We start from the raw sequence: 16,764 nt of genomic DNA, 5'->3' as shown, positions 1-16,764 counted from the left end.
GAGGTGGTTTTATTTGGCTAATAGGAGAGCTCTCTCCCTGTATCGGTGTATCTGCGCTGCTGTAGCCCTGTACATGTAGACATGCCCTAAGTCTGGGTTGGTGGAGGAGGCCTCCTTTTGCATATCAATCCATGAACGGGAACCCACCGCCAGAAGTGAGTTTTGTGGGAATGAGTTAGGCACCTGCTACACTGCACACAACCTATGGGTGGGGTTTGTTTTATATTGCCAGCCACATTATAACTTTTAGCCCAGTGGTAGCCCACTTGCCTGGTATGTGGGAGATCCAGTTTCAATGTCCCCCTCTTGGCCAGAGGGAGAGAAAAGATTTGAACAGGGGTTACTCATTTTCTAGTTGCTTTCTCCAACCACGGAGCTATGGTATAGTTGGATGGTGGGATTCTTCAGTCTCTCTTGTCCTCACTCACCCTGAGCATGAGACCCAGAACAACTCACAACCACCCACAAGCATCTTCCTCATTCTTGCTGAGGGACAGGAAATGTTGTTCATACATATGAAATTATCAGCAGTGCTTCCATAACGTCCTTAGCAGAACTTCACACGGGCTGAGACTCTGGCCATTATCTTGAATGATTGTGGTGGAAGGATCCTACATTTAAAGTCCCCAGGTCTACCTTTTATTTATTTATTGCTGGGAATACAGTTCTGGGCAGATCCTCAGCTGATGGAAAGCTTCATAGCTCAGCAGCGCTGCTGAGCTCTGCCCAGCAAGTTTACAGTGCATTGAATGTCACCTCTTCTCCAACACAACTACATACACTCAGTCAAGCACAAGGGCTAGAACTGCATAAGGAGGAGCTGTAACTTCAGAGGAAGGATTGTCCGGTGGTCATGGTGTGAACCTGAGACTGATGACCCAGGTTATATTCTCTGTTTTGTGAGACTTTCTGTGTGGCCTCAGGCAAGTCACTTCATTTCTCTAGACCTCAACCCCCATCTGTGAAAAGGGGTGAGAATGTTTCCCTATTTCACACGGCTGCTGTGAGGATAAATACACTGGGGGCTGGGCGCAGACACACAGAGCTCAGACTGACGTGGTGTTGAGGGGCAGATGTGGGAGCTAGTCACGAGGCAGGAGACAGAGAGATGTGGGGGTGTCAGGGACACTGAATTAGTTAATGGGGGTTTGGGGCTTTGGGGAGAAACTGAAACTCTGCCCCAGCAGGAATCTCATCTGCTAGACACTAAAATTCAAGGACTGAACAGACGCTGGATTTATGGCTAATTACAACCAGCTGTTACCCACTAACCCCTCTTTTTGTCCTATGACTGCAGGGGTGTTAATGGCCCCTCTACTGTGAATGGTCCATTCGAAGAGTTCTGTGTGGCATGAAAGCTTGTCTCTCCCCAACAGAAGTTTTCCAATAAAAGAGATGACCTCCCCCATCTTGGTTGTCTATTAACTATATTCATGCAGTCAGGGCTTCCCTGTTGTTCAGGTGATGGCAGACAGTTACATGGACCTCTGAAACCATCGCACTGGGATTGTCTTGTTCTGACCCCATCAATGCCCTGCCCACTTGTAAAGAAACAAGAAGAACCTGGAGGGTTTGATTCAGGGATTCAGGAACCTATGGTGATGACATAGACCAGGAAAGCACCATGTCTGCACTTACCCATTCGAACTGGGAATCATCTAATCTGGTTAGACTCTGCTCTGAGAACAGAGATGGGCTGGGCTTTCACCTTCAGACCTTAAAAAGACACAGGCTTAACCATAAACTCCAGTTTAGCAGGACAACTGTTGTTTATTACTTAAGTAATTAAAAAGGGAGTTTCCATTCAGAGCATGAAATGAAAAATGTAATGAATATTGTGACAGTATTTAGCAGTTCTCACCCTCAGCCAGACTGGGGCCCTTGGAAAGCTGAGCCTGCTGCCATCAAACACCTTAGGAGGGCTTCATGGAGAGAGGATCCTTCTCCCCAAAGCATAACGAGGATGAGATAAGGACTGACAGCCCCGCCTCATTCCAGTTACTTTTCTACTTCCGTTTCCTATCTCGGTGAAGGCATCGAGGCAGGCACATTTCTCTTCAATGTCTCACAAAAAATAAAGACAAGAATTAATTTTGCAACCTCGGAACTGAAATAGACACTGAAAATGTAAACTAACTCGAGGAGAATGGATGAGGATTTTTGAAAATCTGAGATCTCAAAACTGTTTCAAAGCTTATTTCCAGGATCAGGTAGGTGAGCTTCTGTCACTTGAATGCCATCTCCATTGTTCTTTGATATTTCCTGGTCGACATTTATTCCTGACGTTGGGTAAATTAGTAACAGCAAAATGATCCAATAATTCTAGGATAAATTTATCTTACTCTGAGAATAAACTTTCCTTTTGAACTGTATATTCATAATGATATATATGATCTATTTTTGATTCTCCTTTCGTTGTAATTTGACACCACACTATTTTGGCTATTGGATTTAACAATTTATTTCTTTCCTCTTACATTTTATTCAAGAAAACTGGACCTGATCCTGCTCTCAATACATTCAAAGGGAGCGTCGATATGAATTAATTTACTGTACGTTTCTGTTTTGTAAAGTAAGTTACAAACTCCTGCAAATCCAACTTTATCAGGGAGCATCTTACTCTGTTGTCCCTGCTATTAGATAGCTCTGGTTTTGGGACTGAATCATTTTATCTCTGATACGTTGAAAGAGGAGAAATGGGTAAAAAAAACCCAACTAGAATCTCTCTCTCACAAACACATATTCTTTCCCATTCTTTAAATATTTTTTCTCCATTGATGGAATTATTACCAACTTTTACATTGATCTGACTTTTTTTAATGTGGATGTTGTAGGCATGGGACGACTTTAATTGAATGGCTGTTCTAACTCCATAATGTGAAAGAGTTCACTTAACAATAGATATACTCCTTTTTTATTTGTCTCCTTTTTAATGTTTGACTAATGATTCAATCTGAAACTATTTTATGCTCACTATGAGAAGTTTTTTTTTCTCCTCCTTCCTGTTGTCTAGATCAAGTTGCAGTGAAGATGAAGGTTCTCTCATTCTGCCACAGCTCCAGAGCCAGCTCCCCTCTCCCTGGTTTTATTGTTTTCTTCCTTACTTTTTATGTTCACCAGATGGAATCAGGTAGGAATCCGCACAGTCTCTGCTGTTTCTTAGAGGATTTATTTAGGTCCCTGAAGTGTCTTAACAACATGCTTAACTCAAAGTCAGTGGAACTATTCACAGTGTGTAAACTTAACCACACAGCAAGATCAGCACCTTCATTATTCAATTTTTGTTCTGATTGTGTTGCTGCTGGGTTATTTTATTTGCTCCTGGGACAGTGTACAGGGCTGTTTCTTCACACAAGTATTTTTCAAAGATTGTCAAGGATGCCCAAAGCATTGGATGAACATTTATTGAAGAGTTTAATAATAATAATGAAAAAATTAATTTAGTGGGTATCAGATGTTAAAAAGATCAGAGCCATAGTCTGAGACGCACATGTGCACAAAAACATAAGAAGCAGAATATATTGATGTCATGTGACTTTTTATTGGGCCTGTTAATTAATATATTTTTGTTAGGTGTAGTATGCTCCATATTATTAGGTATTAGTGCACGTTAGTCCTATAACGTGCATTATATGTATGTAAAGTGTTGGGAAGTTAACTGTATTATGTTTTTCCCACAATTCTGTTCACCAATATCAAATATCCCACAATACATTGCAAAGCTGAAGTTAGCGTTCACAATAGAAAAAAAGAAGCCTTTCAAAGCCAAGACATGAATGGTGTGTCCTTGCAATGGCTGGGATGTACCTCTACACCGCCCTGATTGTGAATGTGGTGTCCAAAACAGAGAGGAATGTACAGAACAAGTAACAACACGTTCACTGATGGGTTGGCTCTTAGGTGATGTATAAAGAGATTTTTCACGTGTAAACTGCCATGATATAAATATAAATGGTTTTGGGGGGTGTATTTTTGAAGCACACCTTCTGTGTTAGGTGAGCTCACTGCCAGATAAGACTTGCTTCCCAGAAAGACGGTGTGTATTTTTCCTTTTCGTAGTGAACTGTTTTGTCTTTAGGCAACACATTTGGTTAAGTTTGGTTATTTGGTCTCTTGATCGTATGAAGTATTGAACCATAATAGTCCAACAATTGGCTGTAGCAATAGGGCTCTGTCTCAGGAGCACCTTGGTGAAAGAACACCAGATAAGGCCCCCACCAGCCCCGGTGAGGCCCAGTGAATGTCATGGCAATGGCAGTAAGCGTGTCAATTCAAGAGCACTTAGGAAAACAGGCTGTTGAATAGGAAGACTCAAACATACACCGAGCACGTCCATTCCCAGTTCTCTGCCTCAGTTTCTCTGATGTGTGACTGTGCCTTGGACTGAACGCACCCCTCTTCAACTTCCCACCCCGTGTCAGCACCGCCTGCCTGTGCCATGCACTGAACTGTCCTATTCTCAGCTCCCCACTCTCTGCAGTGCTCTGTGCCTCTGCCATGCACCAAGCTTGTCTGTTATCAGCTCCACGCCCCCTCTCAGTGCTGTGTGTCTGGGCCATGCACTGCGGCTGAGTGTTCTTATAACACAGCCCCACCCCCACTGCACATGAGCACTGCTCTCCCTGAAACATTCAGGCTGAAATTTTTCATGCCGGTGTCTGCCTCTGCCTGAACTTTTTGGAAATGGAACCTGTTGGATGTGTCCTTCCTATCCAATTCCCACCTTCCTCTGAGCCATGTTTGTTGTTTTTATCCTGGTGCATTTTCCAGCCAAGTTCACAGTGATTGGACCCCGTGACCCTGTCACTGCCACCCTGGGTCAGGACACTGTGTTGCCCTGTCACCTGTCCCCCAGGATGAGCGCTGCAAACATGGAGGTGAGATGGTTCCGGTCTGAGTATTTATCCTTTGTGCACCTGTATCATGATGGGGTGGATCAGGATGAAGGGCAGATGCCAGAGTATCGGGGAAGGACAGAGCTTTTGAAAGCTGGACTCACAGATGGAAATGTTCCCTTGAGGATTCTCAATATCAGACTCTCTGATGAAGGACAATACGGCTGTTTTGTTCAAGACGATACATTTTATGAAGAAACCGTATTGGAACTGTGGGTAGCAGGTCAGTGGTTTGTGACAGTTTTATCTCTGTGTGGTCTTTGGGCTTTATTCTTTCATATTGCAGCAACTGTGACTCCCTGCTTGTGAAATGTTTTACAATAACACAGTGTGTCTAAATTTCAGCAAACAGCCACTTTCATAAGAGGGGAAATATGCTGACAACTTTCCCGACATGTTATTAAAAACATTTTCAGGATGGCCGAGGCACTTTCTTGCCCAATCTTGATTGACTCCAAAAGGGGTCTTTAGTTAAGGGGGAAAGGAACTGTGGACAAATATGGCCTTCCAGTTGCTCTGCAGTCATTTCTAGGTTGTGTGGCTAAGGTGGGATTGCCAGACTTTTAAGGCCTTCTGATTGGTTCACTACCGGTTGTTACTTAGGAGTTTAGTTAAAATGAGATGCAGCCTTCTTATTTGATGAAACTGTACAATTGTGATGGGGTAGTGGGGAGTTACGTATTTACCATGCTTGGACAAGATGGATCTTTCTCCCTTGCTGCTTTGACACTGTAACCATGAAGCCAAGTAGATTTTTTTACAATAAATATATCTATCCAATGCACTTACTATCAGATTTTCCAAAAGTTCATATCCCATTTGGGTATCAAAATGAAGGGGTCATATCTCCAAAGGTGCTGAACACTCAGTTGATACTGTGTTGAGAGGACAATATTTCCCACTGACTCAGTGCTATTATCTTAAATATTTCTTCACATATTTTTGTTTCCATGAGCACTGACATTTCAGAGATTCCAGTATCCATTTATCCCTTTTAGTGACTACCCACATGAATTAGTGTGAGTAAGAGAACCACAAACTATCCCTCCTCCCTTGTGCCTTATAAATTAACTCATGGAATTAACACCTTTATGTATTTCCCCCTTAGGACTAGGCTCTGCTCCTCTCATCTCTGTGGAGGGTCACCAGGATGGAGGGATCCGGGTGGTTTGTCAATCAGTTGGTTGGTACCCAGAGCCTGAGATGCTGTGGAAAGATCTCAATGGGCGACATTTACCATCACTCTCTGAAACAAAATCCCGAGGGGATAACAACCTGTTTGACACAGAAACTGCTATTGTTATAAAAGAACAGTCAAACCAAAACTTGTCCTGTTGCATCAGAAACACCGTTCTCAATCAAGACAAGGAATCGGCAGTTTATATAGCAGGTCAGTTACCATTCAAATCCCACCCTGAACTCACCATCGCTAGAAATAAAACATGACATAGGAAGAAAAGAACTGAAACATCTGTGCTGGGTATTTCATAATCCACATACAAATAAAGAAGATGGGAGGCTGGTATCTTTACGGGTCACAGTTTAGGCAGCCTGATTCCCTTAATTGTGAGTATTAAGACTATGAACATTTTGGATTTCATGTAAATTTAATATTAAGCCTGACTTTCCTGATATTCTAGTGCATGTGCACACACACATAAAAACATCCACCATTTTTAGAAGAAACTTTCACTCAATGCACTGACACAAGATGTTCCTGCAACCTTAAATTTTGAATATGGTAAATTTTGTACTGTGGCTTGTTTGAGATCTTGTTGCTGCACCAATTTATTCTTCATTAATTGTGTGAAATGTCACCTAAATCATATGATGACGTTGTTTCTACTGACTTGCAATGGGACTTGTGCTCCTTAAGTCACTTCTGGTCCAGATCCACAAAGGGACTCAATTTACCGTGGTCTACACACAAAAGTTGCACTTATTAACTATTAAGTTAGTCAATGCCACTTGCTTGGGTGAACACTCATACAAGTTTCAGTGTGCACTGTATAGATTTATCTTCAGTCAATTCCTTAAAACCGACTTCAGCTAAATGAAGGCAGGGCACTATTAAGCTAATTTATTATTTAACATTGTTAGGCTTAAGACCATTTTCAGTCTTAGTAATCTTAAGATCTATAAAAGCCACATAGCTGCCTTTTGTATTTTTGTCTGTTTACCACCTATCCGTGAAGACTCCCCCCCTCTCCTTTCCCCTTTCATCCTACACCCCCCACCGACTATAATCCTAGTAGTTTGAATGTATTCACAAGTATATAGATATAGAATTTAAAACATACTATGGAACTGTGGAATCAGGAAAATATTGATAGAATGCCCTAGGTCAAATGCCTGCCAGGGGTCCTAGACTTCCTGGCACCAGGAGCCCGCACGACTATGAGACATCTGGGAATGGTGTCTACCTATCCTAAAGTCATAAATCATATAGACTTTGGGAACGGTATTTGCCCTTCCTGGGGCCATAAATCGTGCGGCATCTGGGAATAATACCTATAACAATAATCACTATGTAAGTGTGATCCTATATAAGTCTGTTGTATCTGATAGCAAAACGAAGGACCAGTAGCCAGCACAAAGCTGTACTGCTTGGGCTTCCCCATAGCTATAGTTATTTGTGTGTATCAATAAAACCTCTTCAGTATTGTCTGTGCTGCCTGATCCTTGGGGAAAAATCCTTCGTGCTTTACAACGTTTTGTGCAGTAAAATTTCTATAAATTGTTGGAACCCACAGAGGCTGTCAACTCTTGAACCAATTTTAAAAATGACTCCATAAGAGGGTGGCCCCAGTTTCACTAGATCAGAGCACTAACCATGTGCAGAAAAGGCCTGAGGCACATTTGAAAAGTCCATCCTGGTTATTTCCATCATGGGGTCTTTAACCCATGATCTGAGGACTTCAATAACTCAGTCATAGGTTAGGGCTCTTTTACAGGAGAGGGTGGATGAGGTTCTGTGGTCTGCGTTTTGCAGGAGTCAGAGCAGATGATCATATTGTTCCCTTCTGACCTTAAAGTCTATGAGTCTGTGACTGAATCACTGTGAAAACAAGTCCAGCCAATCAAAATTAGATAGTTTGCTGCACAAATATCTTTAGGAATTGTGATTATGATTTCTCCAAATATTTGAGGGTAATGGCAGTTTTTTCAAAAATATTCTAATTAATCTGACAATTTCTGAATGTTTCTGAACACTAAGGGACAAAATAGTTGGTGTAACTCTTTTGAACTCAATGAGGTTTTGAGAGCAGATAATTAGGCCCTGAAGTCTACAGCCTTCTGAATAGAAATGAATCAAACCAGAGCTCTTTTTTCAAGGATAAATCAGTGTTAAAGCTGTGTGGGTTGGAGCCATTTTTAAGATCAGTTTCTGGTCATTTGTGTAGTACACACATGGCCATTCTTTCACTCTTGTCTTGCACAAATCCTGCTGAGCACTATCTATGTATTTGTATGAAATAAAAATATTTGCCTTTAGTCACTGCTTCCAAACTAAGGAAAGTCCTGGGTGTTTGTTTTTCAGATCCCTTTTTCCCGAGGGTGAATCCCTGGATGGTGGCTCTAAGTGTGATCCTGATGGTTTCATTTGGTTTCATTGGCCTCACTGTTTATCTCTTTAAAACTAAAGGTAACTATCAGAGGGAGAAATACACTGGACATAAAGGTTTTATATTAATAAATGAATAAGGGCAATTTAGGAATTGAACATGAAATGAATGTGTGACCTGCTGATCTTGTCCTAACTGAAGAAGAAGAATATATGTGTATTTATTAATAGAGGGTGTTGGCAGAGATGGAGGAGAGAGAAGAGAACTGAACCAGACAATCAGATCATAGCAGACCCAGCTGTGTTCTCCTTGGTCCTCCATCTCCCCCTCTTTCCCAGTTCTCAGGGGGTTACAGCTGTCTGTCTTTGGTCCCACTAGAGACAAGGTTCTGCAAAGCCTAGGCTCCCATATGCGTACTTCAAATCTCTTTTTTGCCAATGAAGTGTAGTGCACCTTGACATTACAGTGATGGGCCCTATAGAAACGCCCTGTGGTAAATCAGTGAATGAACACATTTGTTCTTCAGTCAGGGGGGAAATAAATCATATAAACTTTTACGTAATTCAGACATCCCTGTCCATGCCTCGGTTCACTTAATCCATAAAGAATATCTGCCCAATTTCCAAATAAATGGGACATGTCCCTCTATGCTCCTAATGAATTTTGTTACTAGAGCATGTCGTGTTCTAACTCTCATGAAGCACAAGATGAGAATAATTTGTTTATTTCTGTATTTTTTAAGGGAAACTCACTGAAGAAGTTGGTAAGTTTCAATTTTCCTTTCACAAATACAATTTCTGACGATAGTACACATTTGTATATAGCAGTGTTTCTCAATTGGTGTTCCGTGGAACCTTGGGGTTCCGCGGGAAGACTGTTAGGGTTCCGCAAGAAAGTGACATTGCGCCGCCGAGAGCAGCTGTTCTCCGTGCCGTCAAAAAAGGGAAGATGTCCCGGATTTTCGGTGAAGGGTATCTAGTATGAGTGTAATTTCCCCGTGGAGCCTAAAGGGTTCCATGGGGAAATTTAATTGAGAAACGCTGACCTAGTTGTTTGTATATAATTTGCTTATTTCAACATTTTTTTTGGCCCCATATGTAAAAATACTGTTAAGAGTTTGGGGGTTCCGCAATTATTTATCAAGTTCAAAAGGGTTCCGTGGCCAAATTTAATTGAGAAACACTGGTATATAGGCTTGGTTGTTTCTTTGAGTTATTTTTATTTTTGTGTGTGTGTCGGGGTGGGCGGGGGGAAGAGGTTGGTGTGTGTGTGATTGGCTGAATCTTTTAGGGTCTGTTTGGGTGTTTCCAGAGACCCTTTCCCCTAAAGTCCTTCTAATTAGGGAATGAGCTCAACATAGGCATGTGTCTCAGGGTTGTGGATTTTTCACGCACCTGAGAGAAGGGGCTATGCCAAGTTTTCAGTGCAGACAAGACCTCAAACTCAGAATTTTTCACAAGAATCTATAGAGGTCTGGCTTGTTAATGAAGATGTGCTGAAGTGGGAATTTTCTGTAATATGTTTATCAAGAATATGTGTGCCTCAGTTTCCCCTATATACAGCATTGTTACCCAATAGGGGAAAGGCCTGTTTGCTCTCAGAGCAGGCTAGGAGACATAAGTGCAGGTGCTCCCTAGCTGTCTGGGCCTTAGTTCCTATGTTTTTTGTATCAAATTGGATCCTCACGTGGGATTGTAAGTTGAGTCGTCACTGGGTTAGGTGACCTAGTGGTTAGTTCACTTAGTGCCCCCTCCCAATGGGCAGGCCTTGCTGTCCAGTTCCTCTTTCAATCAGAGGAGCAGGGAGTCAGGCAGTGGTAGGGGAGCCCAGGCCCGTCCACTCCACTGGGCTCTGACCCAAGAGGAGAGTCAACAATGTCTGGTCCCCAAAGTGGTCCTCTGAGTCGCCCTCCCTGCATCACTTCCTACCTCTGCTGTTCTCCTCCAGCTTCCAGTCCAAGATAAGGTGAAAAGAAAAAGAAAAGGCAATCAAAGCATCAGCCCCAACCAGGCTAAGCGTACAGTCAGTCCCTTGGGGAGACTTCTCTGGCAGCCTTGTTGGAAGGCTTCTCTGACCACTGTCGGAAGACAGGATAGTGGGTTAGATGGGTCAATGGACAGACCCAATATGGCCGTTCTTATGTTCTTGTCAGTCTGTCATCTCCAGCCTCTCCCTTCTGAGCTGGATTACTCCCTTTTCACCCCTTTCCCCAGTTGGAGACTGATCTGCAGGGCTGGAGGGTCAGGGATACCTGGGCCCAGTACCGTCCTTTCATCCTTCAGGCCAAGGGTAGGTTTGTATACGACCCCCTCACACACCCTTCCCCTCAGACTTTGGGCTGTGGTGTCCTGGGGCCAGTTCGTGTCCCCTCCATCCTGTGATAAGAAGTCAGCATATTTGCTTTTTGTGCCTAAATGATGTGCCAGCTGAAAGCTACATGGCTGCACTGAGAGATACCGCTGCATATTACCTGGGTTATGGTGTGTAATTGAGTTTAGCCAGTGGAGTGGGGCATCGTCAGTTACTAGGTGGAAGGGGTGTCCCCACAGATAATTGCTTAAGGCATCAATGGCTCATTTCACTTCCAGGGCCTCCTTCCCGTTGATCAATTAGGCTAGCTCCTGTGGGAACAACTTCCTGCTGAAATAGAGAACAGGGTGTTCTCCTCCTCCAAATTCTTGAATCTGATATCAGACACATCTCTTTGGAGAATAAAGGACTTTTAGAAGTCTGATTGGAATTCTCCTGGCTGCTGGGTCAACGGGTCTTTTAGTGCCCTAAATGCTTGTCACGGCTTTTAGTGCAATGGACCTTTTTGGGTGCAGTGTCTTTAACCAGCCTGTCAAAGGGGCAGCCCTGGCAGTGAAGTTTGGGATGAATGGTGGATAGTATCCCGCTAATCCCATAAAACCACCGGACTTGCTTCTTTGTGGAAGGGACAGGGAAGCTCACTAGGGATTGGAGTTCTTTCAAGAAAGATTGTAGCTGCGCTGTCTGCCCTTCCCCTGCACAGCATACCCTAGGTAAGTGACTTCTTGGTTGGCCAGGCGGCATGGCTTGGCCATCTAACCTGCCTCTTTGAGAGCTTGTCATACCGCAGCAACATACTTCATATGCTTGGCCCAGCTCTCACTGTAGGTGATGATATCGTCTATGTAGGTGGCTATATAGGATGTATGTGGCCACTCTGTCCATCAGTGGCTGGAAAGTGGCAGCGGCCCCGTGAAGTCCAAAGGGCTTGGATTTAAAGTGGTATACTCCATCACAGGGAGTTTGTTCAGTTGTTGTGGAGTTGTTCGCTTTTAAATTTAACTTTTTTTTTTTTTGCATTATTAAACCTGTTTTTGTTTTTTCGCTTATTTGTTTTTTATTATTATAATTCTTTCTTTGTGGGGTGTGGTTTTTAATGTAACTATATAAAGTGTGGGGAAACACTAAAGTGGATGAATTTCACGCCAAAAGCTAATTTGAAAAATTAATATGAAATAGAGTCATTGAGTCACAGAATTTAAGACCAGACATGATGACCGTATCCTCTAGACTGACCTCCTTAAAAGGAGATTGAATAGAAATAATCTCTCAATCTTTACTGTTTTATTGATGATAAAGAGAAATAAAACATTTACCAACACTTACCAAAAATATGTATTTATTTCTCTTTAAATTTTAGACAAACGAGCTCAAGAAATAAGTAAGTGGCATTATCCTTCCTCTGATAAGATACTTTTAGTACCAATTTGGATCCTCATGTGGGAGTTTGTTTAATTGTTGTGGAGTTGTTTTCTTTTAAATTTAACTTCTATAATTTGTTTGCAATATGTAACCTTTTTGTTTGTTTATTTGCTTTTTTATCATTATTATTCCTTTTGGAGGAGTTATTGTAATTGTATAAAATGTGGGGAAAAAATAATTGGATAGATTTCACACCAAAAACTAATTAGAAATAGAGTCTTAGAGTTTAAGAGCAGAAGGAGTCACTGGTCCCTCTCTCATCTGACGTCCTGAAGAGGAGTTTGATTTCTCTCAGACTTCACTGTGGTATTGATGGTAAAGAGAAATAAAACATAAGGAAAGAAAAACGCCTAATAAACATATATATTTATTTCTCTTTACATTTTAGAAAAACGGGATCAAGAAATAAGTAAGTGGCATTATCCTTCCTCTGATAAGATACTTTTAGTACCAATTTGGATCCTCGTGTGGGAATTTGTTTAATTGTGGTGGAGGTGTTTGTTTTAAAATTGAACATTTAAAATATTTGCAATATGAAAACTTTTACTGTTGGTTTTCTTGCTTTACTACTAGTAGTAGTAGTATTGTGGCAGACTGAGGGAGTTGCTTTTTCAATGTACTGTTATAAAATGTGGTGAAAGATGTAACTGGAAGAATTTCAGTTCACAACAAAAACTTATTTGAAAAATTGATAAGCAATAGAGTTGTAGAGTTTAAGACTAGGAGGGATGACCAGATCCTCTAGTTTGATCTCCTTAAGAGGAGATTGAATAGAAATAATCTCTGTCTTTACTGTCATACTGATGATAAAGAGAAATTAAAGATAAGAAAAGGAAAACACCTAACAAACAATATGTGTATTTCTGTTTAATTTTTAGGCAAAAGAGATGAAGAAATTGGTAAGTGTCATTATCCTTCCTCTAACAATAAATTGTTTGTATCAAATTGGATCCTCATGGGGGACTTAGATTAATTGTTGTGAAGTTGTTTGCTTTTAAATTTAACTTCTATAATTTGTTTGCAATATGTAACCTTGTTTGTTTGTTTACTTTTTTATCATTATTATTCCTTTTGGAGGAGTTATTGTAATTGTATAAAATGTGGGGAAAAAATAATTGGATAGATTTCACACTGAAAACTGATTAGAAATAGAGTCTCAGAGTTTAAGAGCAGAAGGAGTCACTGGTCCCTCTCTCATCTGATGTCCTGAAGAGGAGTTTGATTTCTCTCAGACTTCACTGTGGTATTGATGGTAAAGAGAAATAAAACATAAGGAAAGAAAAACGCCTAATAAACATATATATTTATTTCTCTTTACATTTTAGAAAAACGGGATCAAGAAATTTATCCTTTATCCTTTATCCTTCCTCTGACAAGAAATTGTTTGTACCAAACTGGATCCTCCTGGGGGACTTTGTTTAATTGTGGTAGAGCTTTTCACTTTTAAATTTATCTTTTACAATTGTGTTATAATATGAAACTTCTTTTAGTCTGCTTACTTACTTACGATAGTATTTTACCAGTGTCTATATATCAGTTCCCATGAGACAATGTTCCTCTTTTTCCTTGAATGTGGAAGTGGCCATGTTAGTTCATTCCCCAGCATCCTGCATTTCACAGCACAGCATGAGGTGAGGCAGGGCTGTGATTGTGTCCTAGCACACCACAATGATCTGTAGCATATTGCAGCTACTCTTCCTGCCTCTCTACTGCCTACACGGGCTCTGCACCCGACAGAGATTTGTGAGAGCTGCTTCCACTCATTGCACAGAGCCAGTGGGAAATGCAGCTCCACAACCTCTAGCCCAGGGGGAGTTTGTTTTCTCTCCATGTTCTGATGGCCTATATCCAATGCTGCTCTGTTTCTTCCTTCATCTTCTCTATGGAGGAAGCCAGTAGCTCTGCAGTGACCTCATATTGACTTGGTGAGCAGGGAGTGTGTCTGTGGGTGATCCTTGCTCTAATCTCAAGCAGAGGGACAGAGCCTTGATCACAGACAGAGGCTCTCCTGGCTCTAATATACAGACCCAGGGAGCTCATGTGATCAGGCTGCTAAACTAGGAGGCAGCAGAATAAAACCAGCACAGACGGGCTCTGCAACCTGGGATCTTGTCTCTTTTCTCTTCTCTCCAACTACCATGATACCAGAATTCTCCTATCCCCATTAAACAGGACATCACTTTAGTCTCCCAGCACTAGCATGGCCCTCGCTTTCTTTCCACCAGCCACCTACTCCACAGCTCCCCCCACACATCGCTTCTTCCTCATTCACCTAGGAGCCCTTCCCCTGTGTTAACCCCTCCCTCATGCTCATGTACTTTTGTGTTGCAACTGCTGCTGAGCAGTGCAGTTCTGGGCATGTTCAATCCTGCTCCTGTTTGGCCCGTTGCTGTCCGAGGACTGACATTTCAGAGCAGGCAGGATACCAGCGGGAGGGAGGCCTCAAACCAAAGTCCAGCTCAGGGGCGGCAGGGACGCAGTGAGATTCAAGCTGCGGAGGGGGAGGGGAGCTCTGTCAATGTTCACTGAGTTGTACAATCTCCCAGGGCCCCCAGAGTCTCTAGGCCCCTCCCTGGGGAGAGATCGGGGCAGGGGGGGAAAGATTCTAAGTCCCAGGCTGATTCTTTCACTCTGTGACTGACTCGTCTCTGCCAGGCAGTGACTCTCCCCAGCACTTTGCTGCCATCTCAGAGCGGCCGGGTAAATCCTGGAGGAAGGAGATTTCCTGATTCACGCTCCAACTGGGGCAGATTCTGTCACTGACACCATCAAACCCTTCCCCAGGGCTGAGCTCTGCCCCTAACGCTCTGATTCTCTCACCCCGCAGCAAATGTGACTCTGGATCCAGACACGGCTCATCCCGACCTCGTCCTCTCTGGGGATGGGAAAAGTTTGAGAAGGGCAGACACACGGCAGGATCTGCCCAACAACCCTAAGAGATTTGACACTGTTTATTGTGTGCTGGGCTGTGAGGGATTCACCTCGGGGAGACATTACTGGGAAGTGGAGGTGGTGGATGGGCGATACTGGGCTGTGGGGGTGGCCAGAGAGTCTGTGAGGAGGAAGGGATGGATCAGCTTTAACCATGAGGAGGGGATCTGGGCTGTGCAGCAGTGCTGGGATCAGTTCCAGGCTCTCACATACCCTGTGACCCCCCTGCCCCTGCGCCAGATCCCCAGCAGGATCCGGGTGTGTCTGGACTGTGACCGGGGGCAGGTGACATTTTTCGATGCTGGTGACCAGGCCCCGATCTTCACTTTCCCGCCGGCCTCTGTCCCTGGCGGGAGAATCCGCCCCTGGCTCTGGGTGGGGGCAGGATCCCGGCTCATACTGTGTCCCTGAGACACTGGGGACCCTCTCTAGCCTCACACACCCTAGTCTCTATGACCCTGGAGGACTCCCATCTACCCAGTCCTAGGCCCTTCATCTCTATGATCCCTGGAAGCTCCTTCCCCCTCTCTGCAGCACCAGGGATGGGAGGGGGAGGGGCTGAAGAACCCCTGGAGCTGCAGGGGGAACAGAGGGGCCCTGAGGGGCAGATGTGGGGCTGGGCAGGGGCAGAATTAACAGCCGGGCTGGGACAGGCAGATGTGGGGGTGGCCGGGACCCAGCATTAATTAATGAGGGTTTGGGGAGTTGGGAGAAGCTGGAAGCTCCGCAGCGGCAGGGAGGGTTTTGTACAATCTGTGGGGTTAGATCTCACTGGGGCTCCCAGCCAGAGCTCCTGCCGCAGGGCCACAGTCACCTTCCTCTGTGGCTGCAGGGTTGGCACCACAGTGATTGTCACACACACGTAGGGGTTGGGCAGGGAGAGTTCACAAATCACAGGATCACCCAGAATACAGTCTGTGTTGTTTTTTAAAAAAAACCTTTTGGAGGTTCAATTTCATGACTTTTGGTTCTGACTCATGACTTTTAACTTCTGGGGGAGTCTCTGGGGCTAGGGTGGGTTGAACCAGAGTGAGTAGAAGAAAGAAAAGGGAAAGATAAAGTAAAAAAAATAACCAGAGAGTGCTGGAGAAGGGTGTAAAATAGCTGTGAAAACAATGAGATGAAAACACTCTGAAGAGGGGAAAGAGCCAGAGGCAGCGACTGGGTGAAGGGAAGGGATAAACTCAGGTAGAGAATGAACATGAGGGGGAATGATCTGTGACAGGGACCAGAGGAGAGTGGAAGAGGGAGAAATAAATGGGGACGGGAAATAAGTACTAGAAAAATGGTGAGTAAAAGTGAACAGTGTGAAAGGAAAGGGAGTGTGACACTGGCTGGATTAAGGGGATCATTGATCATATTATTTAACATCAATATGTCAAAATTGCAATAATTCATATGAGATAGGCTACGTCAGGTACTGTTAGAAAGGTTATAATTTCCTAAGTAGGATGATATTGTTGATGTGCATGTGTCATATTTGTATTGGAAGTTATGGATATGGTTGATGTATCTGTATTTCAAATGTGTTTCTGGGCGACACCCCAGACAAGAGGGCTGCAGCACTAGCTGCTTAATGGCCCATTAGGGAAACTCACAAGGACAATGGGCCCAGGGAGAAACCTGATGAGTCACCAGGA

General features: G+C 43.4%; 1 protein-coding gene across 1 annotated transcript; it reads left to right on the top strand.

Annotated features, from left to right (window-relative positions):
• The first annotated feature begins 2,150 nt into the window (after positions 1-2,150).
• LOC137144899 (butyrophilin subfamily 1 member A1-like) lies at positions 2,151-15,688 on the top strand. The gene is made up of 7 exons (XM_067535383.1): positions 2,151-2,214; positions 3,014-3,130; positions 4,771-5,118; positions 6,004-6,285; positions 8,437-8,541; positions 9,204-9,224; positions 15,021-15,688. Exons 1-7 carry the CDS (start codon positions 2,151-2,153, stop codon positions 15,533-15,535), a joined length of 1,452 nt encoding a protein of 483 aa, XP_067391484.1. The 3' UTR covers positions 15,536-15,688.
• Positions 15,689-16,764: the final 1,076 nt, after the last annotated feature.

The sequence above is a fragment of the Emydura macquarii genome, unplaced genomic scaffold, assembly GCF_026122565.2.
Source record: "Emydura macquarii macquarii isolate MOO-44397 ecotype Brisbane River unplaced genomic scaffold, CSIRO-AGI_Emac_v2 contig_3491, whole genome shotgun sequence".
Classification (NCBI taxonomy): Eukaryota; Metazoa; Chordata; order Testudines; family Chelidae; genus Emydura; species Emydura macquarii.
This window is presented reverse-complemented; position numbering and strand designations above follow the sequence as displayed.

Excerpts from the sequence above, each read along its gene's own strand:
- LOC137144899 (XM_067535383.1), top strand. The coding sequence starts at position 2,151 with ATGAGGATTTTTGAAAATCTGAGATCTCAAAACTGTTTCAAAGCTTAT. Across the intron at positions 3,131-4,770 it reads TGTTCACCAGATGGAATCAG|CCAAGTTCACAGTGATTGGA; the intron begins GTAGGAATCCGC and ends TGCATTTTCCAG. Across the intron at positions 9,225-15,020 it reads GAAACTCACTGAAGAAGTTG|CAAATGTGACTCTGGATCCA; the intron begins GTAAGTTTCAAT and ends CTCACCCCGCAG.